Source organism: Ananas comosus, linkage group 1 (assembly GCF_001540865.1).
Source record: "Ananas comosus cultivar F153 linkage group 1, ASM154086v1, whole genome shotgun sequence".
NCBI lineage: Eukaryota > Viridiplantae > Streptophyta > Magnoliopsida > Poales > Bromeliaceae > Ananas > Ananas comosus.
Genome location: NC_033621.1, coordinates 9,801,078 through 9,826,567, shown reverse-complemented (window position 1 = coordinate 9,826,567; position 25,490 = coordinate 9,801,078). Strand labels below are relative to the sequence as shown.

The 25,490-nt window shown below is 35.5% G+C and overlaps 1 protein-coding gene across 7 annotated transcripts; it reads left to right on the top strand.

The window, feature by feature from the left end:
* Nucleotides 534-25,401, top strand: LOC109721542. 7 transcript variants are annotated; one of them, XM_020249203.1, is made up of 8 exons: nt 534-544; nt 659-857; nt 955-1,157; nt 6,518-6,590; nt 13,089-13,184; nt 13,482-13,532; nt 14,121-14,492; nt 16,084-16,942. In XM_020249203.1, exons 2-8 carry the CDS (start codon nt 777-779, stop codon nt 16,426-16,428), a joined length of 1,221 nt encoding a protein of 406 aa, XP_020104792.1. In that variant the 5' UTR covers nt 534-544; nt 659-776; the 3' UTR covers nt 16,429-16,942. The 7 variants fall into 7 exon arrangements, with proteins under 7 accessions (XP_020104792.1, XP_020104818.1, XP_020104809.1 ...); XM_020249220.1 differs by lacking the exon at nt 534-544 and adding an exon at nt 25,382-25,401 and having other exon boundaries at nt 679-857; nt 16,084-16,466; XM_020249211.1 differs by lacking the exon at nt 534-544 and adding an exon at nt 17,895-17,979 and having other exon boundaries at nt 679-857; nt 16,084-16,466.

The window sequence follows — 25,490 nt, the reverse complement described above, 5'->3', positions numbered from 1 at the left end:
TAATTAATTTATAATTTGAAAATTTAAAATTTTATTCAAAATTCTAAAATTTCAATTTTAAAATTTAAAATTTAAAACTTGAAATTAAAATTTTAGATCTTATATCATAAATTTTTAAAATTTAAATTTGAATCCAAGACATAAACTTAATTTAACATTTAATCCTAAATTAGTATTAGATTTTAGATAGCAGATTTAGCAGTTTGTGATTTTGGAACTCTAAATTTAGAAAACAGGCTCTAAAAATTGGAATAAGATTATGAAATATAAGTTAACATACTAAAATCACGTTCTAGAATCTAGACCAAAACACCGACTATTATGACTTTGTTTGGGATTGCAAAAGATTACGTTTATGATTTTTCGTTTGGAATTGTGGGAAGATTGCATTACGTGCGGTGAGAAAGGACGATAAAAAAATATCTGTTTATTTTCGTACGTAATACACAGCGATGAGTATCCCAATATATTTTTTTCTAACTCAATTTTATTTAACAGCGTTCGATTGAACTTAGTATCTGCAATCCCATTAGAGAACGCAGAAGTATTTTCCTATATACTTTTTTTTCAACTCTATTTATCTAATAACGTTGGATAGACTTTAATATCAAACTAAGCTTTCTTGGAACGTGGAATCGTATGTAATGGCGTTGGATAGGTTTCAATACCAAATTAAGCCTTCTTGGCACGTGGAATTGTGGTGCGCGTGCCGTTGCTATTTCCCCTCCCCGTCGTCCGTACACACGAGGCAACGCGAGCTCCAGGTGGCGACGGCCATGGCGGCGGCGGCGGCGGCGGATGCGGAGCGTGGCGGCCGTCACATCCTCCGCGGGTTCGTCTCCCGCGATCTCTGCAAGGTTCGCACCCTCTCTCTCTCTCTCTCGTTCGCTTTTCTTCTTCTTGATTAATTCTTGATTTCTTACTGAATGGTTGTGGTGGTGGGGCGCGCGGCAGGAGCTGGAGTTCATCCACCGGAGCTGCGGCGCCGTGGGGTACCGGCCGGGCGTGCTGTCTACCACCCTCCTCCACCTGGCCGCCACCGACTGCGCCCACCTCCTCCTCCCCTTCCTCCCCGTCCGCGACCGCCTCCGCGACACCGTCGAGTCCCTCTTCGCCTGCGACTTCGCCCTCTTCGTCGAGTTCACCGCCCTCATCAGGTCCCCCTAACCCTAACCCTAACCCTTTGGGCTTGTGTGGATGTATAGATATGTTGGTCGAGATATCTCTTTGATTTTCTCAAGAAGCACGAATCGCGTAGTATTTGGTAGATAAAGAGTATAGCAATGATATCGTATTTGGCCTTTTTGAAATATGCTATGCTACCAAATCACGGATGCCAAGATCTTTCAAGGAGCAAAAATCGAACTCCCAGCTTCAATCGCATGAGAAAATTTTCATACTGAATAAGTTATCATTGGTTATCTTATTCCGACATCCAAACATGTTCTATAAGGCTTGTTTGGTTTGAGAATGGAAAGGAAATAGGAAACATAATTGGTTTACATTGGAACGGGAAATGGAAAGACCAACTATCCTTAAACATCTGCTTCGCAATTGGAATGGGAGTCGAAATGGATCACTCCCATTCCTCTTGTTTGGTTCATGAAAAGTGCGAAACAGAATCAATATTCTCCCGCATAACTAATCTCCGAATGTAGATCTCCTTAAAAAAATAAATTAACAAAACTTGCTAGGAAATTGTTATATAATTCCAATTCTACTATCCATGAACAGAGAGTTTTGCATAAAAATAGAAGTTTTTTAACAAAAAGAAAAATTTAGACTGAAGTTCATAAACACTGCAAGGAAAAGATACTCTCAACTTTTCTAAAACTTCATACATGTTCCAACACCATTGAATCCCTCTTCACCCACAACGTCGCCCTCTCATCGTTCACTACCCTAATTAGTTCCGTGAACCCTAACCCTTCCATACTTCTTGCTTTAGGCCTAATTAGCAATGTGTCCGCACTTTGTAGCGGGTGTGTTGGATAGGCTTTGTAAGTTTTTATTGCATTTAGTTAATTTTAGAGTCAAATAGGAAATAACACATGTCACGCTACATGAAATTTCAAAGCCAGCCTCTACAACTCAAATAAATTATCACCTCAAATCTACTTTTCCTCACTCCCATCCTGCAAATTGCGGGGAGCGAGAAAACCATATATCAGAGATCAACAAACCACCGTATATTTAAGAAATTAACATTTTATTTATCCTGCTTTATGAAAATCCCATGCCTTGATTTGAGCCAAAATTCATCTTCATTCAGAAAGCAACAGACTATTGCAGAAAATGAAATACATAAAGCTTCTGCGTGTAAGGTGTAGCTAAAAAATCTAAAAATAAAATTGGTAACTTACAACCATTTTACGATAAAACTTTAACTTCATATAATGATGTGTTATGTTAAATAAGGGACTGTTTGGTTCCTCAGAAAAGTGTGGAAAAGAGTTTTCCAAGAAAAAATTTTTTCCATGAAAAAACATATTCGTGAAAAACTTCTTTTTTAGTTTTTTGTCCATTTGGTTCAACGAAAAACTAACTTTTTTGGAAAGTTCTTTTTCTTTTCCAAATTTTATGGAAAACCAGTGTTTTCATTTTCCTTAAAAAAATCCGTAAAACGAAAACACTAGTTTTTCATGAAATCTGAAAAAAGCTTTTCCAAATAAGCTAGTTTTTTTGGAACCAAATGATTGAAAAACTGAAAAAGAGGTTTTCCATGGAAAACATTCATTCGAAATTTATTTTTTATACTTTTCCAAAGAACCAAACAGCCCCTTAAGCAATGATGGGAAAAAGATAAAAAACCAAAAGAGAATACAACAACAGCACATGCAATTTAAAAATCATACTAAAAGGAGCAGAATTTAGGATAATATCATACTTGATTGAAGAAATATCTATCAGTGGTAGTTGTAAAAAAAGGCAAAAGTTACTGTATAAAAATTGATCCAAGCATGACATGCTAATGCATAAATCTTCTTTCCTTAAAAGAAAATTTTTACTAATTTTTTAGTTGTTTAGTTTTGAAAATTCCATACAATTTAAAAAAGCTACTAAAAAAGAGCATTTTTTTAGAATAATAACATACTTGTAGGGGAAGAAAAAGCTATCACATATAGCTATTAAAAAAAGACCAAGTCACTATATGCAGTTTTGTAAAAGTTGACCTTTTTAATGCATAATTTTAGGGATAATTGCCTATATACCCCTCATACGTTTGAAAATATCCGATTTACCCCTACTTTTTTTTTTCTTTCTAAAATATCTCTTATATGTTCCATCGTTATTACAAAATACCCCCGCAGTTACCTCTTGTTAAGTTAACTTGGGTTAAACGTGAGTTAAATATCTACAACAGTTAAAAAAAAATTAAAATGCCAATTTTGCCCTTAACTTAAGGGCAATTAAGAAATATTGGTGACGGTAGAGGGGTATATTGGAAAAGACCAAAAGTCAAAATAATTTTTGTGCCCCTGACTTTAAGGGCAAATAAGAAAGTCAGTGATGGTGGAAGGGTATATTTGAAAGGGCAAAATAGTAATTTTATAGAGATAACGTAGTTAATTAACAGATTTTAACTTTAGGGGTATATTAAAAATAGGTTGGAACGTAAAAAGAGTATTTTCAATATTTGCCTTCTAAGAGAGGTAAATCGGAAAGTCGGAAACTTTTTAGGGGTATATAAGCAATTGTCCCATAATTTTACTTTTTAATGCATAATTTTACTTTCCTTAAAAGATAACTTTTGCTGGTTTCTAATCCTTCACTTTCTAAAAGTTCATTAACTAAAGAAAATAAATCAACAAACATGCAAAATAGAGAATAAACGAAAAAAAAAGCAGAATTTAGAACAATAACATTCCTAATGGAGGAAGAAAAAGTTACCAGAGATAACTATAAAAAAGGTAGTAGTTACTATCTATATAGGTTTATAAACAAAACTTACAGGTGTCAAAAAGAAAAAACTGTCAAAAAGGTTAAAACAACACGTGCCAAAGTTTAAATCCATAAGCAGAGCACCTTGCTTAACCCAACTATCAAGTTGACTATTGTTGACTCTTGTTGTATGGTTGACCATCATAGAGAATAGTAAAAAACAACAATTTTAAGCGAGCAAGCGAGCGAGCGAGCCAGAGAGAGAGAGAGAGAGAGAGAGGGAGAGAGAGAGGAAGACCCGCGCTGGGCCGCAGCGTAGAGGCGGTGCGGGGCAGGCCAGCATCTAAAATGGAGAAGGGTGGGCAGCAGCATATCGCCACCTTTACCATCCTGCTGTCGACAGAGGAAGAGGAAGGGGCATACAAAGAAACAATCGAGAGGAAGGGAGGAGAAAAGAGAGAAAGAGAAAAGAGAGAGATAGGGGCACAAAAAAAAATAGAGGGCGCATATCTCGAGGAGGGGGAGGGGGATGGGGATGGGGATGAGGTGCGGGGGAGGAAGGTAGGGGAAGAGAGAGAAAGAGAAAAGAGAGAGATGGGGGCACACAAAGAAATAGAGGGCATATCTCTTGGTGTGAGAGAGGGAGAGAGGGAGATAAAAGAGAGAGATGGGGGCACACAAAGAAACATAGGGCACATCTCTTGGTAAGGGAGAGAAGGAGGGAGGGACGGATGGGTGTATAGAGAAACAGGGGTCGCATCTCTCAATGAGTGAGAGAGAGAGAGTAGGCATAATTGAAAAGATGTGGAAATTCCTTTTATGATTGAAAATACTAAAAAGCCCCTATAAAAACAACTTATGTTAAAATGTATTATGTAATTTCCATAATTCACTGAGGTAATTTTGTCCAATTTTAGTATATGTGTCAACATTTATAGGTTGCTCCACAGGCTTTAGTATATTGTAATAGATTGCTCTAGATATTTCGTGTTTAGATCCTTAACCTTTCAAATTTAGCACTATTAGATCCCTAATCCATGCCTTATCGCACTCTAATTTCTTCAATGCTTAAGAATTTCTCCATTTAGAATTGTTAGAACAATATTTTAGTTACGTGGTACGAAGATCCATCCTAAGCCGCATGAGTTCCAAGAGATCATGTGTTCCATTCCCACATCCGCTATATAATGGTATAAGTTCTTGTTTGTTGTCTCTTTTAGTTACCTCTTTGGTTAGTACGCTTAACATTGGTTCTTTTGATATCTAAGACTATTGCTAGAATGCTTTCTTAGACTAATCTTTTGGATAAAATAGGTAAATGGCCTTGTCCACATGACCATTGCTTTTGCGGCATGGATGAATTTGTTGGAAGGACTAAGATTGTTACTAGAAGTAGAGGTTAACAACCAAATTGTAAGCTGACGACTTTAAATGAAATTAATGTTTAGGACCAATGTGGAAGATTAAGAAAAGGTTGAAGGCCTATTTTGCAATTCACCCTTTGTTTTTAATATAAAATCGAAAACTAATCGTAAAACAGAAAAAAAAAAAAATAAAGGGCGGGGATCAATTTCGGTGATACGAAAGGTTGAGGGCTTATGTTACAATTTGCCTTTTGTTTTATAGTACAAAATTGTAATTTGTCCTTGATAGGATAGTGTCATATTCTAATCTTTGATCTCTAAACAGTGTTAGCGCTAATTAGAGGAATGAACTTATAAGTTTCTAATTTTTCCTTTAATTCATGATTTTTTTGGGAAATATTTTGTATTTTGAGTTATTTTTCATCAGATGAATGTTTTTGCAATAATAATACATCGTGGTGTATCTATTTATCACTTGGAATGATAGGAAGTGGTTTGTTTCTATTTGATTGCTTTGCATTTGGTTCAATCTTCGAGTACACCTGTTGCATACAAACGGATATTGTTGCCTCGTATCTGATCTATTGACCATTTAGAAGGTGCATTCACACTGTTTTGCTTTTATATTGGCTAGGCTGTTATGCCCGCTATGGCGGCCACTATAGCAGAATTAATATACTACCACTACGCCATAACATTGAAAGTGGGATTTAGCGGAGTGGGTTAGTAGCAACCGCTTTAGAGGCGTTGGGCCGCTAAAGTGGGCGCTATAAAGCGGGATTAAGGCGGGCACTACAGGCCCAAAAGCTTGAAAATTGCAAACGCGTTAAAATCTCTTATCAGATAGGGTTTTGAAGGTAAATATATGATCAAAAATCTGTAAATAGACTATAGAGTTTCTATTTTTTGTCTTTTTGGTTTGCTAAATCATAATATTTTTGAAGTTAGACTTCCATATAATGACATAAAATTATGTATAGACTTGCAATACTAGAAAAAGGTTATGGCTAGTTGTTTTTCTTTCTCTTTAAAATCATATGTATTTTCTATAAGGAATATAGGCATATAAAGTAGTTTTTTGTGAAACTGCTATGAGTTTGTAGTGCCGCAATGATGCCCTCTATCCGTTTTCCGTTACGAGACACCCCAAACGCTATGTATCCGCTATCTGCTATTTTCAACCTTGATGTTGGCTTAATTGAGATTAATAGAGAAATATGAGCTAACATACTCTTCCTAACTCTGATAAATGATAGTTGTTTGGGATGCAGTTGGTGTAAAGGAGCATCTATTGGATGGCACAGTGATGATAATAAGCCTTATCTTAAACAGAGAGATTTTGCGGTAAAGTGTTCCGCATCATAATATTTAAGAGATGTTCACCCTGCAAAATTATCTATCTAGTATCTACATACATAATCCTGCAAAATCTGAATTTTCTTATATGATTATAAATAGCATTATAAGTGGCTTTCATATGCCCGTGTTTTTAGAACCTCTGAATGTGCAAAAGTTAGCATTATTCCATTTGATAATTTCCGTTTTATAAATTATTTTTTATGCTGTCCTCTTTAAGCATTCTGTAGAAGCTGACATAATTCCATTGTTTATGTTATTAGGACGTCCGAGTCATGGAATAGACAAAATTCCACTGCATATCATGTTGCATATTACAATTTCTTGGTTACGTTATCTTCTGGTCATGTGTTCCTTGTCTGTATCTATTGTTAATATTTAACATGATCTTATTCTAAAGTTATTTTCTATTTATTTGCAGGCGATTAATTATAATGCTAATTTCATGGTTTTTTTTTTATTCTATATGAGTGGATAATGTTGCATATTAGTTCTTTTTATAGTTGTATTCTATTTGTTTGCAAAAGAAAGAATATTATTTGAACTTTTAGAGTAGTCTGATATTCTGATGGCTTCTGGCACGAACCGGATATTCTGAGTTTTCTTTTCAACAAGCAAGTTAACCCGTGCATGCACGGAGTTTTAACTTAATAATTGAGAGATGTGATGTTAAAGCAAGTTAACTGGTGCATGCATGGAGTTTTATCTTGATATTTTAAAGTATATTTATCTTTTCATGAAATCTGATGTTACATTTGGAGCAAGAAAAATCTTCAAAATTAGCAAGTTTTTAGGAAAGAATATAAATCTATTCTAAGATGCTTAATTGTTCCATAAGAAAAAAAGTCTTTAAGAGGTGATGCACATAATGAAGAATAGGTAAGAGGAAAAAAAAAGTGAATTGTAATATTTTAGACGTGTTAAAGCTATTTAAATAGATATTGTGCAGGAATGAACATGCCAACTCTACTTAAACATGAAGTTGTAAATAATAACATGATAAGCGAAAAGAACTTATAAGACTTGACTTCTAACTCTTAGCCCTTGTTTGGTTGGGGGTTAAGGGGTGGAATAACCCCTTAACCCCCATTTTATCCCCAAACACCCCAAAAAATACGTGGGGTTAGCTAACCCCACCTCAAATAAATTATCCCGGGTTAGCTAACCCCACCTAACCCCACCAAACTCCAACCAAACACTATTTTCTATTCATAATAACCTACTATCTTTCTTATCACACCTACTCCAACCAATCATTATCCTTCTTTATCAATCATTATCTTCTTATCCCACCTACTCCAACCAAACACTATTTTTCATTATTCTAGACTAACTCCAACCCCCACCCAAACACAAAAAAATTTTAACCCCACTTTAACCCTAAACTTAACCCTATCCCTGGAATAGCTACTTTTTCCTTAACTCTGAACCAAACGGAGGCTTAGTTTTAGGTNTTTTTAATAGAGCTATTTTACAATTGAAATTTCTTTCGATCCCTTAAGCGTAATCTAGATATGAAAACATCAATTTCTAAAAGGATTCTGTCATGGTGCACATGTACATAATGAAAAGCTTTTAAAATAAAGAAGTATAAGGTTAAAATCCAAAATGATCAATTTAAATGGTCTTCAGTTGTAGGGTTTTTTGAAAGGTAAAGGTTCTAATATGAAAAAGTAGAAGGTTCAAATCCATTAGATATTTAACATAATTATTATTTATATTTTTTTAAATATTCAATATTGAAATGGTGAAGAAAATTAACCTTATCTCAAATCCTTTATGACTAATTCTGTAAAGTTATATTTTGAAGGATTTGCCGTGACTAAATTTAGAAAGTAAGTTTTTAGAACATTTGTAGCATGATTCATATTATGATTCCTTTAAACTGGAAAGTGCTTGTTATTATGAATAATTAATGATGTATATCTATCAATTATTTTCAGCAAATCAACCAAAAATTTAAATATATATATATCAAACATACCTCCCAAAAGTAATTATCGAGTATTTCTTGGGGTAGGGGCAAATAGTTATGCTCTCAGAAAATTCCAATACTATGATGAACTCCCAAGCTACTGGTATGTATCCTGAAAAAGAAAGTTCAGATATACATTACTAACCGACCAAATTATTACGCATGACTATTTTCGAATTTTGAAATAAATTTGCCTCCTGTAGAAAGATGGTGTATAAAGGTGGAAAATAAATCTGACTCCACCTATTATACATATAGTTGATAACAGTGAGAAAATAGTGCCATGTACTTGTAATAAATCATTGAATTATAATTTTTAAAGTAAAGATTTGTAACGTTTTAGGTATTAACTGCGAAAGTTGAATAGGCCTCACAATCGAAGGAAAAAGAAAAAAAAATGTAACGATTGTGCAGTTAAGAAGAAAAAAAAAACAAAAACCCAAACATGGTTGATGGCCGAGGTGGGCGGCGAGGGTGGCGGGAGATGTGGTACCGGCATCATTTGTAAATTGTGCAAGTATAAGAGGAAATTCATCATATTTGTAAAAAAAAACCTAGAACACAATGAAATCAAGAGTATTAATTGTGGAAGTTGAATAGGCTCAAGAATTAATCAATTTTATTAATTTTGTACCCTTTAAATTAAGCAAAATAGAAATTACTGGAGTCGGTGAGTGAGGGCGGAGGTCGCGGAAACGTTGGCGACGGCGGTGGCAACGCCATCTTCGGCGATATTGGAGGAAGCTAGACGTTAATAAGAGGAAGTCCTTGTAGATTGGGGAAAAAAAAGAAGACTTTTAATACCCATAGAATAGAGTATAGAAGAAAATGTGAAATGAAGAAATATCTGAAACATATTTTAATACTAATATTTGGTTTTTTAAAAAGGAGGAATGTGAAAATAAAACTGACTTAAAAATTAGTGGCACCATTAGTTAACAATTATTATTTTTAATTATTTTATTTTTTTAAAAATAAGTAAAGCTATTATATATAAGGAAAAAAAAAATAAAAAAGAAGATCAAGTTGTACAATATCAAAATAGTTTGGTATGTATGGTTATCGTCACGCCCCGGATGTCTCGTTCCCTGGGCACGCCGACAAATCCGCCGTATATAAAGGACTTTTCCCTGTATACGAAGCGTCAAAAGTACCTGTAGATATACAATACTACAAATAGTAGTATAGAGCTGCTCAAATAGACAAACAGAGTTTCATATACATAGTTCCAAATCCAAAATACAGAGTTACTCACACTGGCGAGTTAAGTAAGCTATGTACATAAACTCAGACAAAACATCTACCTGCAGCAGAGGTGCCACTAGCTCTGTCAGTCGGGTAGGGCTCTAACTCGCGACACCTTTGCCTCGATCCTGATCCGCGAAAGGCGCAGCAGACGAAACCTGTGGCTCTGCAAAACAAGAGTAACAACTGGGCGTGAGAACTACTGTAAAAACAAGTAGTCCTCAGTGGGTACTGTCCAAACCAACATCGGTCACCCACTAAGTTTACAGAAGGGAGCAAGGATAGTAGGAAAAGCAGGAAGTACACTCTACTGCTATCGATCACTACACTATCATGCTCTACGCTAACCAACTGTAGGAAATGTCAAATCTGACCCAATCCAATCGGGACTGTAAGCATACCCGTCCCCAGGACTGTGAATACACCCGTCCCTGCCCCGTTGCGACTGTCCAGCTACCTCCACACTAACTGGTCCGTGGAGAGCAAGTCCAACTGGCATGAGCGACACCAATGCGAAAGCACAAAGCCCGTTTCCGGAGTGGCACTCGTGGGCGCTACCCAACCGAGTATGCAGCGTATCTCTGTCGAGCTCAATCAGGCTCCCAATAGCCAAAGTCAAGTAACTGACTGAAACTGGTCTAACAACCAACAGGTAACGTGCTCTCGACACAATCTGACGCCAAAAAGGCGATACGGGTCCACTGTCAACTCTGACGGCACCCAACAGTCCGGAACAACCTGAACGACCCTGTAAAAATTCACTCGGCATACCAGCACGAGCGTAAATGTATTCTAAACTACCTGGAGTACTTGTCTTGAGGATACTGCGACAGTACAATTTTATAACGGCTCCTAGAGCTAAATCAGGCAGTTTAAACAGGTGACAGGTCCAAATCGCAGGTTTTCTCCTAATTCAATTTTCAAGTCCAACATGTATAACCTACTTAATTTATTACCACATGCTCCAAATTCAGATTTGCAATCTATCATATAATCCATGAATTCGAACTAGAATAGATTATCAAAAATCGAGATCTATACATGTCGACGATTATGAACTTAGGAGTCAAAACCGATGTAACCCACCTCGCACGCTAATCCCTGGCAGCACGGAACCCCCTCAGTTGCGACACCACCTGCTGGATCGACCAAAAACACCCGAGTCTCGAAATCGAGCTAACTCCAAACTAAAAACACCAAAAATCCTCAATTCAGTCCAAAATCCACAGCAGCAGAGAAGAGAAGGATTTCGACCAAGCTAACCTTCACCAAAATTCGCAAGTAAGGGCTTCGTGGATTCCTCTCGAAGTCCCGAATCCAACGAACCAAGTCTCGTCGCAATCCGATGCTCCTACGTCGAGAACGAGCTGAAATACTAACAGTCGACGACAAGATCCTGCGAATCAGCACTTAAGCTCGAATTAATGATACCCGAAGTATGCGCAGCAATTCCATAGAGCACTCACCTCGATAGATCCTCAAGAGTCGGCGCAATGTCGAGGACGATGGAAATCCACGCTCGCCCGAGCTCCTCACAGCACCAAGACGACACAACGTGCGCTCGAACGGCTCCGCGGCACCACGTCGGCGACGAAACTCCACCCGAGCTCCACCTTGCCCACAATCGGCTCTAGAGAGAGAGAGAGGGAGGAAACCAAGAGCAAAACTCTCTCTCTCAGCCTCACTCTACATGTAAATAAGCTGGGGAGAGGAGGGTGATACGAACGAGGTAGAAAAAGACCAAAACACCCTCTCACCTACCCTGGTGTACCGGTACACGGGATTGCGTACCGGTACAGGAGGCCAACCCGAGAGCAGTACGTGCTCAACCAGTATAGTGTACTGGTACACCTCGCTGGCTGTACAGGTACAGCAAGCAGGAAAATCTGCTATTTTGTAGATTTCTTCGCTGAAGGCTGCCCTCGCGTCGTACGGAGTCCGTTTTGTGTCTATTTGACGCCAACGCGACTCGAACTTGTCCCGACACTCTCCAGAGCTGTCGACAAGCCTCCATAGTCAAATACCAGGGATCTCACAGTTATGATTTCTTCTAATTACTTAAATATTTATATAAATAATATTTGTAAAATATAATATATGATTAGTATAATATTTGTATTGTTATGATAATATATGCGCCACGTGGCATATTGGAACTTCCTATGTAAGTGTGCCACGTGGCAGCGTATGGTTCACTTGGAACAATGCTTCCAAAATTATATATATATATATATGATGATTGAATTTTCCATTCATGTATCATGATACCTTTCTAAATTTAGGTGTGTTATTTAACCAACTTTCATGACTCAGCTATCAATTCTTGGTGCTGCACCATAACAAATAGATGAACATTACTGATATAGATAGTCCTATAGTTTCCCGTTATTTGTGACTTGGTCTCTGAGATTTCAACTTAAATGCTTCGTCTCTGGACTTTCTTATATATTGCAACTCCATGAATGCGATAATAAAAGAAAAAGAACAATCTTATTTTTGTAGCAAAATGTCCATTTTACACCCTTATTTAAAAAACAAACCTTCTTGTAGCATCATCCTGAGTTTTTTAACTATAAAATTTCACATAGGTTTTGTAACAATTAGTTTTCATGTACTAAGAACTAAGTTCTCTCTGAACAGTTGGAACTGAATGTTTCAGTTTGTTTGAAATTGGTAACAATCTCATTTTGCAGAAAAAAAAGCTCAATAAATATCTAATTTCTTGTGCTGATCTGGGATGGAATTTCAAAATGTTAGAATGTTCAGGGGCTAGGTGTTAATGTGGAAACTTCAGGAATCAAGTTGCAATTTTAGGGTACTGCAGGGTCTGTCCATGCATTTTACCCGAAATAGCTTTATAAAAGGGCTTTTCCTAGTCCCCTTCTATACACTAATTGATACTGCTGATTATTAGATTCTATCCCTCTTTTGTTTTACTGAACTTCTTGAATAAATTAGGGATGTATCAGTCATGCTATCAGCTATAGGAAGTATGGGCCCGTTCCTTGCATTTGAGTACATGTTTTTTCTTATTTCTTTGTTAGTTTATTATTTGCACATGGAGTTGGGGGAATGGCCATAATTGTGACTGCAGCTTAATGGGCAAAAGCCAAAAACCTTATCGTTTCAATATCACTGCTTCTGTTCCATAGATGAAGTGACTTTCTTGTGTTGTTTGTTGATGAAATTTATATAATTCCCATGTTTGGAAACTGCTTTTCACTAGTTATTTTTATGCTAACAGCTGTTTGTTCTTTTGGATAAAGGCAGTGTGCTATTTAAATAATCATGGAAAGGATTTTAAAGGTGGAATCTTTCACTTTCAAGATGGCGAACCCTCTGCTGTTGTTCCATTTGCTGGTGTAAGCATTTTATCTTTAGCTACTTCCCTTGCTTCCCTCTCCAAAAAAATAAAAATAAAATATAAGAATAAGGGAAGCGAAAAAAAGAAGAGAAGGAAGTGTTAATACCTTTTCTCCAAGTTCAGTCTTTATAGGACATAAATGGGCTGCTTGGGCCAGGCAGACCGTCTGAGACCCCTAAAATCAGAATAGTAATCTCTGGAAAAGGATTGTACTTGCATTTCTTGTTGTTAGTTAGACAGAAAAAAAAAAAAAAAACTGTACTATAAACTGGTTTTTCTGTTTTTGTCCTCGCAGGATGTTGTAATCTATACAGCTGACCGTCGCAATGTCCATTGTGTGGATGAGGTAGTTATCTCTGTTCATCTTTGATAGTGACAGATTGGTTTGCTGTATACCACATTATAAAATATCAAATATGTAAATATAGTGTGTATGATATATGTTCACGTACATAGATGCTGAGAGATATCGCTTCTAATACTTAGAAAACCAAAATGAAGTTGGCGGAAAGAAAGATGGGTGGACTTGATTAACGACTGTTCCTGTTTATCAGCAATAGAAGCAACTGCACCTGTTTATCAGCAATAGAAGCAACTGCAAAAACAAAGTTCGTTGGCTGCAGTTAGAATTCCATTGCCAGTACTTGATGCAGAGTGTCACTTTAGTAAGATTGTAATTGCAAGCCATAATTTAGTTCAAACCTTTTTCTATTGTACTCGAAATGTTATTTTTACAGGGGAATTGGGAGCACAACTTCCCTTTAGTAAGATTGTCATTCCGCCATAGAATTTCAATTTGCTCTGATATATGTTCTTTCTGAAGTTCTTTGCATTAAAAGAATATACATGCAAGCGGTACCACTGAATTTCAATTTGCTCTTGTATTCTTTCTATATCCAAGTTTTACAATCTGATCCACCTCCAAAATCAACAGGTAATCGAAGGAGAAAGGCTCACGCTGACTCTTTGGTTCACCCGTGACAGTGCTCACGATGAGGATGCCAAACTTCTCTCTCTCCTCTCTCATCAACCATCATCGAACAACAATTTCAATAACCCTAACTGTTTCTTGCCTTCACCTGCATCCAATAATATGTATTGGTTTTCCAATGAAAAATCGGGGTTTGATATCCGCTGTGCCAGAGTGCAGTTTCTCGGGTATTCTTTCCTTACGACCAGTGATTTGAAGGATAGTTCATCTGATCAATCAATTGAACCTTTTGAGCAGCTCAATAACCCATTGACACTTGCTAGAGGAGATGAGGTTTTTGATATGAAATTCATCAACAGTTTGCATGCACTTCAGGTAACTTATACAGGGAAATTTACTTTTCACATTTGTCTTGGTTTATTGCTCGATTTAGAGCCTGTTTGGCTTGGCTGGAGCTTCTACATATGGTACTACTTATGTGAAGCTGTTTAAAGGAGTACCAATGGTTTCGTCATTAATATCTTCAATAAGAGAAGCAAAAACTTCAAATTAGAGTTTTGGCTGTGGAGTCCAAAAGCTCGATCAACTTTCTGTGGTGGCAGAAGTTCTAGACTTTGTTATTGCTAAACATCTGGCTGCTTCTTCTCAGAGTACAAAAGCTCTTCTAGAAGCTAGCATAGACGGGCACGTGTGCTTAGTTTGGTAATTTAGTCACTAAAAGAACTAATTTTTATGCTTTGGAAAGCCCAAAAGACCCAAAATGCTTCCAATTTTTCCTCCTCTAATGTTATAAAATTGCAGTTGTAATCGCCATTAGATTAGAAGTTTTATCCGTTTGAGTCGGGCTGAATTAAAAATGAAGCCACTTTGCTCTTTCAATCCTATCTCAATTAATCCCTGCCCCCCTACCCTGTGTACAATTACGGGAGCTACATAAACCGGTAGATTGTTGGATAAATTGTTAGATTTGTGTGGTACTATTTCATTAGGCACACATAGGGGAATCTGTCTTATTTCTGTGATCCATATTATGCAAGAAGACATTGCTTTTGCTAATTCGAATTGAAGGGTGATATCAAATCGGTCTATTTTCGGCGTCATATACAGACCAAAATGAACTCCTGCTTCCATCATCTCTTCCAAAATGATGTGAGGGGCAGCTGACCGAAAGGAAAGCAGAGACGTCGAACAAAAATTCATTACTTGTGTCAAGACTTATCGAACAAGTACTCAAAAGACTCCGTTGACATCACAAAAGCAGATTCTATATTTGATCAACTCTATCGAAGAATTTCTTGGGAATCCTACAAGATCAATTCGTTCTTTTTTCTCTGTAAATTTTTGAATCGCTTTGACACAAGTAAAAATGCAAGGTTCAAATTTCTGAACCTTAACAATCATCCCAAAATTTTGAATCGTTTTGACACAGTAAATTGCAAGGTTCAAATTGAAGCAATTGAAGATGCTTGAGGTAAGTGAGATAGGGGAGAAAGTGCAGGAGTAATTTTTGTAATGTGGCCATTAATCCATAACTTCATTTCAGCTTTCCTCATCATTGTGGTTCTTCATATATCTAATTTTAGTACCTTATCGGGGTTATCCTAATTGACGTTGAGAGTTTTATTGTGATGGCCAACATCAAATAATGGGCGTTGGACAAATTGAACAGTAAGTCCATCTAATTAATTTTGGAATAAAAGGAGGTTTTGTTAACTAACAGTTTCCTTTGAAATCATTCACCATTCACGGTGAATACTAAACCTATTTTGAACGGAAGTCAGCTATGCTAAGAACTTCATTTTGTGTTTTCCAATACTTGGTTTCTCGCGAGGTTCAATTAAGAGCATTTTGTTACTGAAGCAATAAAAGTTTGTCAACATCCATTGAAGAGATGTTCTCTTTCGAAATTCCTCATGATATTTCTGAGTTTATGTTAGCTTACAACTGATATGGTCTTTGCAAGCAGGTGCTACAATTCTACTACTGGAAAGCCTCTGAATTGGCTGCAGCAAGAAGTGAAGCCATCGAAAACTCGGAATCGCCACAACTGTCTTTCCGATTTAGGACATCCACTGACATGGAAATCTGTTTACCATGCGATCGTGAGCTTGCTGAGAATACTTTAGGTTGTTCATGTTATGAAGAAGCTAAAGTTTTCACTGATTCAAATGACTTATCGCTCGCTGTTGTCGCATGGGAGAACTACAGTTGTAAACTACGAAGAGATCTACTGAGTCTCATGCCGCATTGGTTACCCAATCAGTCTATCTTCTTTGCTGACCCCTCGGAATTGCGGATGTATAATGGATGACCAAATCTTGGACAAAAAAAGGGGAAAATTTTGGCAAGGTACATAGCTTTTTCTTTACTGCTTATGTTACTATTTCAGTATACTAGTGCTTCCATAGAAGTTACATTTTGAGGGAACACACTTCTCATAGCAGGCAAGAAAGTCTTATATGAGATGAGGGCAATAGGAGGAATTGAGTTCTATTGATTGGTCTTGTCCTGTAAATTAATTTAAGGGCGTGGATCAAGGATTAAAGTGTCGTACGGCACGAGCCGGCACGGACACGTATCGGTACAGGGGGGTACGAGACCCCCCCCCCTCCATGCCGCGGCACACTGCCGTATTGCACGGTCCGCCGTGTCGCACGGTCTCATGCGATACGGCGGAGTGTGCCATGGCACAGTGCCATGCCGGTATTGTTGTTTTCTTTTTGCTTTTTTGCCTTTTTTTTTTTGGTTTTTGGTTTTTTCTTTTGTTTTGTTCTTTGGGGTACCAAGAAACATTCGAGTATCCCACATCTTTTAAAGACATTGCAAATCGAAAATTTATTTGTTAGATAAGTTAAAAAATTTATAATTTAATTTTTTTTTGTTTATTAATATATAGGTAAATTTTTAATTTACATATCCGATCCATACATCCATTTTTTCTCTGCTTTCACCATAGATATTTATTTTTCCTTCACAATTTATTTTATCAAAATTTGTCACATCGTGAAATTTTTTGCCAATTAGAGAACAAAATCGAACTCAATAAATAAATTTTGAGGCACATCAAATATAAAATTTTATTTTTGCGTTAAAAATTAAAAATACTGATAAAATTAAAAGCTAAACTAAATCAATTGATACTTAAATTTATTTTAATTTATTTGTCATATAATTTATTGCTTAGGTTTTTTTGATAGATCTAATAATATTTTGAAAAAATAATTAAAAAATATTTTTTTCAAATACTTTTCTCAAATAATTTTTCAAATAAATTTTAAAATTATTTTTTTGTATTTTATAAAAGAGAAGACTGTAATATGATCAAAAGAAAGAAAGAAATATGTCTTTGCATTTTAAAAGTTCTAATATGTAAAAATTTCTATTCTGTATCAGGTATAGCTGTACTTTACTTACAAAAAAATTTTACAAGCATGTTAATTGTATAGTACGTTATACATTGCAAATATTCATAATTATTTGATTAGATCTTTAAAATAATGATTATAAGAGTTTATTGGAACAAAAAAATTAAAATAAGTTCGTACTAAAATGTACTAGTAGGAGGTTATGCGTATTTATTGGCACGTAAGTGTATCACGTGTTGGCACGAAAACATACCGGTGTCGTATTGTGTCAAGCAGACAGCGGCACACTCCCGTGCCACGGCACTTTAAACCTTGTGTGGATAGTATATTTTGTTTACATGCATTTGTAGTCCTAAGCTGTGATTTGTTGTGACCTTTGTTTTCTTTCTTCTTTGTTTTTTGGTTTAAGCAGGGATTATTGCAAAAGTTTCACTCAAAAATTTTATTTTTTTAAACTCATGTTGTTGTTAGAATGTCATATATTTGTTTTTTTTTTTTTGTTGGGTCGAGTTAGGGGTGTAAAAGGGCCCCGGTGTGGCCCGCCCGGCCTGCACGACAGCGGTCCGGGCATGGCTCGGTTCACGGTCTACTTATATCGTTGGCGGGCCGGCCCGACATAATCCCGGTTCTATGACGGCGAGCCTGCGGCCGTAGGCCGGCACTGCAACGGCCAGTCTCGGGGCTGTTGGCCGTGCCGGCGTAAGTACGTCGCAGCCCGCATGCACGGCCCACCGGATGGCCCGCTGCGGCGACGCCGAATAAGTTAAGTATTAGATAGCTTAGCATGCTACTAGGCCTAGCTAAACCATTTTTCGGATCACTGTCAATGTGTCTGCCAGATTGTAGAGCCTTGGGACGTGGGTCCCTCAACGCTATTATGCGTTGTATTTTTCCCTTTTCAATTTTTTTTTTATTATTTTTTAAAAAACAAAGTGTGGTGGGGTTATAATAACATTAAAAAAAAATCATATGTTTTGAATCAAAAATTATCTAATGCCCTCACGAACATTCAAAAATTAAATGTTAGAAGATGGCATTTTGGTCAAAAGTAAAATATATATTCATATATATTTTTAAATTTTTTTTATATCTATAAATACTATTACATACATTCAAATTCATCAATTTCTCCTCAAATAATAAAAAAAGTATTAAAAATATTTTTTTTCTGAAAAATAAAATTCTGAAAAAAAAAACTGTGGAAAGGAGAAAAAAAAAAGCCCGGCGCCCCTGGCAGGCTGGCACGAAGCCCGGCCCGGCACGGCACGGCCCGTGCTGGCCGGGCCATGGGGCCGGGCCGGGCCTACTATTTCATGAAACCGGGCCGGCACGGCACGGCCCGGATTAAAAACCGGGTCGGGCCGGGCCGACCTTTGGCCCGATGTGGCCCGAAAAATGTGGGCCGTGCCAGCCCGGCACGGCCCACATTACATCCCTAGGTCGAGTTCATGATGTTTCTTACTGAAAACATCGCTCTAATCATGTCACTGTGTACTAACTGAGGTCGTAATGAATAGTGGATGGAAATAGATGCACATAAATGGGATAAATTTACCAGGAAAGGAGGAGGTTTGGGATTGACTTTGACACTGTTATCCAAAATATCCATGTATTAGCATTAAAACAAAGAAAAATGCTTATATGTTTCTGCTTGTATTTAGGTCTCATCGTGATCTGGTGCAGTGGCTCTGTTATCCATTAAAAGAGGGGAAATAGTTATGTTTTACTGTAGAAATCTGCAAATTCAAATTCAAAAACCTAGTATTTGAAATTCTAAATTTAAATATTAATTCGGATTTTGGAATTCAAATATGGGAATTGGAAAGAGATAGGGGTAAGGTCGCAAATCGGAACCATTTCCGACAAAACGAAGTCACCACTTTAATGGTCTAGCAGTGTCGGAAGTCGTGGTGAGGTTCGTTTTCGGATTCTGCGAGCCAAAAGCGCTGTTTAAAATGAAAATAAAAAGATGCCAAATGTGGAAATACGAGTTTTTCAATAGAAAGCGCGATATTTTATGTGCCGAATTGCATAAAAATTCAGGGAAAGGTGTCACTGTGCAAAATACACTGGTGAGTTCTTGGTAAGAAACTCGGAGTTTAGGGGATCAAATTGCACATTTTGCAATTTGCAAAAATTGAGCACATCATGAAGAGGCTATCATTTCATGTGAGAAACCTTGGAGTTTTGATGAGCGGAAGAACTCGAATGAAAGCAGATTGAGAGAGGAACACGCAAATGCAATTTCGTGCAATTCTGTGATTTCTGTGCAAAATGGCACAAATCGGAAGTTAGAAAGAGAAAATTAGATTGAGGGATATTTCTGTAATTAACGTGATATTTCATGCACCAAATTGCGTGAAATTGCTCGGAGAGGTACTACTATGCATTTTACGCGGGCTAGCGGGGACTTAATTACAATTCTGGATGTTCGAGGGACCTTAATGCAACCTTTATATATACATATACATTTTGTGTGTGTGTGTGTGTATAGGCTTGGCTACTATACTCTATTGAGTATAGGCTCCATTGTACTCATAAGTTTTTAACCATTAGATGACAGTATATGTGGTTAGGATGATAGTGGTTCTTAGGGTTGAGTGGGTGGTTGGTTGAATAATATGATCTAATGGGTGAAAATGATCAATGTGGTAGATTTAACGATCGAAAATTTATGAGCACAAAAGGACTTGCACTCATAAGAGTATAGTAGCCGAACTCTCTCTCTCTCTCTCTCTCTCTCTCTCTCTCTCTCTCTATATATATATATATATATATATATATATATATATATATATATATATAGGCTGGGGCTACTATACTCTTATGAGTATAGACCTCCTTGTACTCATAAATTTTTAACCGTTGATTGATGGGATGTGTGGTTAATACGATGATGGTCCCCACTTAGAATAGTAGTGGTCCCCTAGGGTTGAGTGGGTAGTTGGTTGAATAGTATGATCTAATAGGTGGAAATGATCAATGGAATAAATCTAAGGGCCGAAAACTTATAAGTATAAGGGAGCTATTACTCATAAAAGTATAGTAGCCGGACTCTATATATATATATATATATATATATATATAGAGTTTTGTTAGAATACTATCGGTAGTAAACCGAGCCGTTTACTACTGATTTGTTTTAGATCATAGAGCTTCCAAATTGATGATCGACACCGTTAAACATGATCTAAACTATTTAAACTATCTGGAAATCAAATTTCACACATTTTCGATATTGTTCTCTTGTCCATCAAGTGAACAGAAAAATGAATGGCTGGAAATGAATATCCTTCAAAAAGTGATGATACAATTTTTATATTTGAGATCTAGAGTCTAGATCTTATTTTAAATAGTTTAAAGAATTTTCTAAAAAAAATTTAGTTGATTTGAACTCTTCTATACCGTTAAACGAGCAAACGCACCATATCGGCCATTAAAATTATAGATTTTGTGACCCTTTTAATGGCCGATATGGCCGGTATGGCCTTTTATATATAATTTTAATAACTATCCATTATCCTTCTTACTTTACTTACTCTAACCAAACACTATTTTGCTTATATCTAGACTAGACTCAATTCTCAACCAAACACAAAATTACTTTAACCCCACCTTAATCCTGAACTTAATTCTATCCCTGGAATAACTAGTTCTTACTTAACTCTAAACCAAACGAAGCCTAAGTCTTCAATCTTCGTTTATTCTTCTTTGAACCTTCAAGACTCCGACTTCACGAAATATGCCAACTTAAAATCTGTAATAGTACTTAGTTTAGTCTTCGATTCTTGTTGGATTAGTTCTTTGATTCAGATCTCTTGGTCAGTTTAACTCATTTCCTGCTGATTATTCATGATGATTAATAACGGTGGATTAAGTTATTGGTTTAGTTGATTCTTAAGCATTGATTAATAGTATTATGTGATCATCTATTTTTTATTATTTCCTGTGTGGTTATATGCATGCTTGCTGATTTTTCTAAAATAGATTTTCAAAAAGAATCTCCGGACGTGACAATCCATCTGAGAATGCCTTTGTTACGCATTTACATTATTGAAATATGTAGCAACTAAATAGAAAGATGTAAACAGATAATATCACTTTTTATATGTTCATGGCAAAAATGTAGAAATAAGTCAATGAAAGAACAACTAGCATCTTTAAATATTTTGGTTTTATTGTCTCATCTTTAAGTTTGATTGATTTGTAGCCTCCTTTGTTAGATGTAATAGTAAATGCAATACAATTGAAAATGTATTAGTTACATTACACCATTTTTCCAGTTTTGTTGCAATTACAACTACTGCAGCTACACTCTCTCTCTCTCTTTTTTACCATATTATGAAGGTGTCTTTATTTTCTTGTTAAGTGGAGTGATTAGATTCTTCACCAATTACTGTAGTTAGTGCTCTAGCTGATTTGAATGTAGTTCTAACTGTTAGACATCCTTAATTTTAACTGCAGTAGCTAAAGTGAAATGCACCAATTGAAATTAGTATTCCATTTTAAAACTAGACTAGAATACTATTAATAGCACCAAGTCATTGGTGTTGTTAAGTTTTTGGCTCTTGGATGAAAGGATGTACGGTTAGAATGATACCGGTCCTCTAGGGTTGAGTGAGTGGTTGGTTGAATAGTATGATTTAAAAGGTGAAAATGGTCAATGGGATAGATCACGGTAGAAAACTTGGTAGCACAAGTGTTTAGTACTATTGTTAGCATTGTAGTTGGACTCTTCGATTTTACATGCAATATAAAATAATTTTTTTAATTAACAGGTTTTAAAAATATTATAATTATAAAAATAGTTTGGCAAAAAAAAATATTACAAAACTAGGCATATGCGGTCAATAAATTACTGCTTTTTAAATAGTGCAAATCATTCATTGCTTTCTTCAACATATTAAAATTATTTTCAGAATTTAATATTATAACTTTTTCAAAGTTGGCATGTGGAAGATATTTAAGTTATGTGAAAGTGGTGAATGATTTATTATTTTTAAAAAGTCCGTTTAAACCTAATTTTGTAAATAAAAATTTTATATGCTTATTTTTATAATTAAAATATTTAGAAGGCTTAGTAGTCCGAGAAGTCAATTGCAAGCAATGTTTGATTGTGTGTGAAAGATGCATGTTATACTTATATGTGGTAGTTACAACTTTATACATCTTGTTTGGTTACACTAGTAGGAAATATGGTGGTTACAAATAATTTATTTTGTTGAATGCTTTTGAAATTTTGTATTTATAAATTTTATCATTTTATATGAGACAGTGAAATAACCAATTAACACAGCAAAAAAATATATTTTATTTCACTGGTGAGAAAAAAGATAAGTTTATGGTTGAGGTATTTTTCTTAAATTGTTGCAGTTGAAATTACAGCTAATTTGAGTTTAGCTCTAGCAACTAGAAAAATTGAGCTTACTTGTGTAGTTCTAACTTATATCAATTAGATTCAAACATATTAAATCAATAGGACTTTTTTTTTCAAAATAACCCTAATGAGTATTATAATTGGCTACATACCCGTACTAAAAAAATATTTTGCAAAGTAACCTTCCTTTTGCCAAGTCAGCGCTGGGGTGAAATTTTCTTTTAAAAGCGGTGAACAGTTCACCGTCTTTAAGAAGACGGCGAATTATTCATCGTCTCCATAATTTTCTATTACCTCAACCAGGATATAATTTTTATTTGATTATTTGATTGTTAGGATTGTATGGATAGATTATTACGATTTTCAGATTGTTAAGATTATATATGATTTGTTAAAGTTTTTATGTGGTTGTTAGAATTATATATGAAATATAGAAAGAAACAGTAAATAAGAAAAGTCAGTAAATAATTCTCGCTTTTGTAAAAAATTAAAAAGGGGGTGAATCGTTCATCGCCTTCGTAAAGGTGGTGTGACGTGGCTCCTACATGGCAAGATGAGGGTTAGTTTGCCAATTTTATTTTTTATAGGGTTATTTACCTAATTAGAAAATTTTATAAGGTCATTTTCAAAAAAAGTCCAAATCAATACTATATTCAAATCTTTACATTATTACAACTAGGGTTTAATTTGATGCAAAGCGAAGAATCTTACCAGGGCTTTACATATTTCTGTCTTATCCATTTGTAGATGGAGCTTCAACAGCAGCAGCTAGGTCCCAAATACTACACAATTCCTTTTTTTTATTTTTATATTTTTCAATATCGTCGCTATCATCAATATCGATATCATCATCGATATCATCGATAAGATAACCTTTAGGCTTGTCATCTAGGAACTTGTTCAGTTCTAACTTATTTCAAGTAAATTAAAATATATTAAACCGATACTATATTCAAATCTTTACATTATTACAACTAGGGTTGGCAATCCAGCTGTTGTTCGCGAGCGAGCTTGTGTTCGATTCGAAAATTGCTTTAATACATCTATCTTATATTTATATATTATATATTATATATTTATATATAAATAAATAATTATATAATATAATATAATTTTTTATTATTTAATTTTTAGTCCAACCTAAGCTCAACTCAATTATAAAAAAAATCTCATTTATATATAAAGTTCCAATAATTATATAAAAATCTAATGAGCAAAATTTTTTAAAAAATATTTTCTATACATATTCTTTTAAATTCATTTTTAGATTATTGTTCGTCAGTCAGCTCATATTCGGTTTGTTAATAAATATGAGCCGAATATGAGTTGAATTTTTCGGCTCGATATTTTAACGAATTAGCTCGTGCTCAGCTTGTTAAACCCCTCTAATTACAACTACAGAATAAGAGTTTTTTTTTGCATTTGGCCTTTTCAAAAAAATTATTTTCACAAATAGTTCCATTAATTTTATAATTATAATTTTGGCCCTATCCACATCATGCAGGTATCACGTAAACGCCATGCGAGCAGGGGTGGAGGGTGTGGAATAAGTTGAATAGGGTAATTCATTCACGGTGTTTAGTGTATTATATTACTTGAGCACGGGGTGAATATAACCACTAAACTCAGCCCCCACTCTGTTCGCGTGGTACTGATGCGGTGCTTGTGTGGTGGGAATAGGGTCAAAATTATAATTATAAAATTGATGAGGCTATTTGTGGAAAAAAAAAATGATGGGGCCAAATGCAAAGGAAAAAAAAAAAAATAGCCCGCAGATTAATTACTTCTAAGTGCATCAAACCGGTGGTGAACTGGATTTTTTCTCCCTGCCCATCAAAATTTTTGGGGTGGAGGGATAAGCTTGTATACTTCTTTCATTTTAAGGATGACTTATAAACAAACATTTTTTGAATTTTTTAAAAAAGGGCAATAAATATAATCCTCCAGAATTTTAAAATATCATAGGTGAGTTTTCAAATTTTAAATTATCATTCATATCCCTCTCAGTATATAAATATATTATAAATACCCCTCTAAATTTCAAACCCAAAGCCTAAACCTTAAACCCTTATATATATAAGGGCATTAATAATATTTTACAATTTTTAAAAAATTATCAAATTTTAAGAGGGCATTGAAGAAATTAACTCAAAAAAAAAGAAGAAGAAAAACATGGAGGAGGGACGAAAGTGGTTAGAAAACTCCGACCGAATCTGACATCGTCGGATTCGGTAGAATGCAAATATAAATGTCCAAATTTAGTATTTGACACATATTCATGTTTGAATTCACATTTCAAACCAAAAAAAAGAAAAGAAAAAAAGAATGCAAATATAGTTTCTTAAAAAGCTAATTGCATGTGACAGTTTTTATAGGAGCATAAAGTGATTTTCTATTCTATTCTTTGTTTATTTTATTATAAGTTTAGTTTTAAAATTATATTTTTATTTTGGCCAATTTGCATAAAAAATTCACTTATTTTGGGGTTTTGCAAAATCGGGCCACCTTTTTCCTTTTTGCAGATTCGGTCCGCTTTTTCCGCCGCCTGGCCAAAATGCCCCTCCTATACAATAGCCTCCCGCGTATTTCTTGACATACGTATACTGCCCTGCCGTACGGTCTGGCGCGCAT

Excerpts from the sequence above, each read along its gene's own strand:
- LOC109721542 (XM_020249220.1), top strand. The coding sequence starts at position 777 with ATGGCGGCGGCGGCGGCGGCGGATGCGGAGCGTGGCGGCCGTCACATC. Across the intron at positions 6,591-13,088 it reads TTAAACAGAGAGATTTTGCG|GCAGTGTGCTATTTAAATAA; the intron begins GTAAAGTGTTCC and ends TTTTGGATAAAG. Across the intron at positions 13,185-13,481 it reads CTGTTGTTCCATTTGCTGGT|GATGTTGTAATCTATACAGC; the intron begins GTAAGCATTTTA and ends TTGTCCTCGCAG.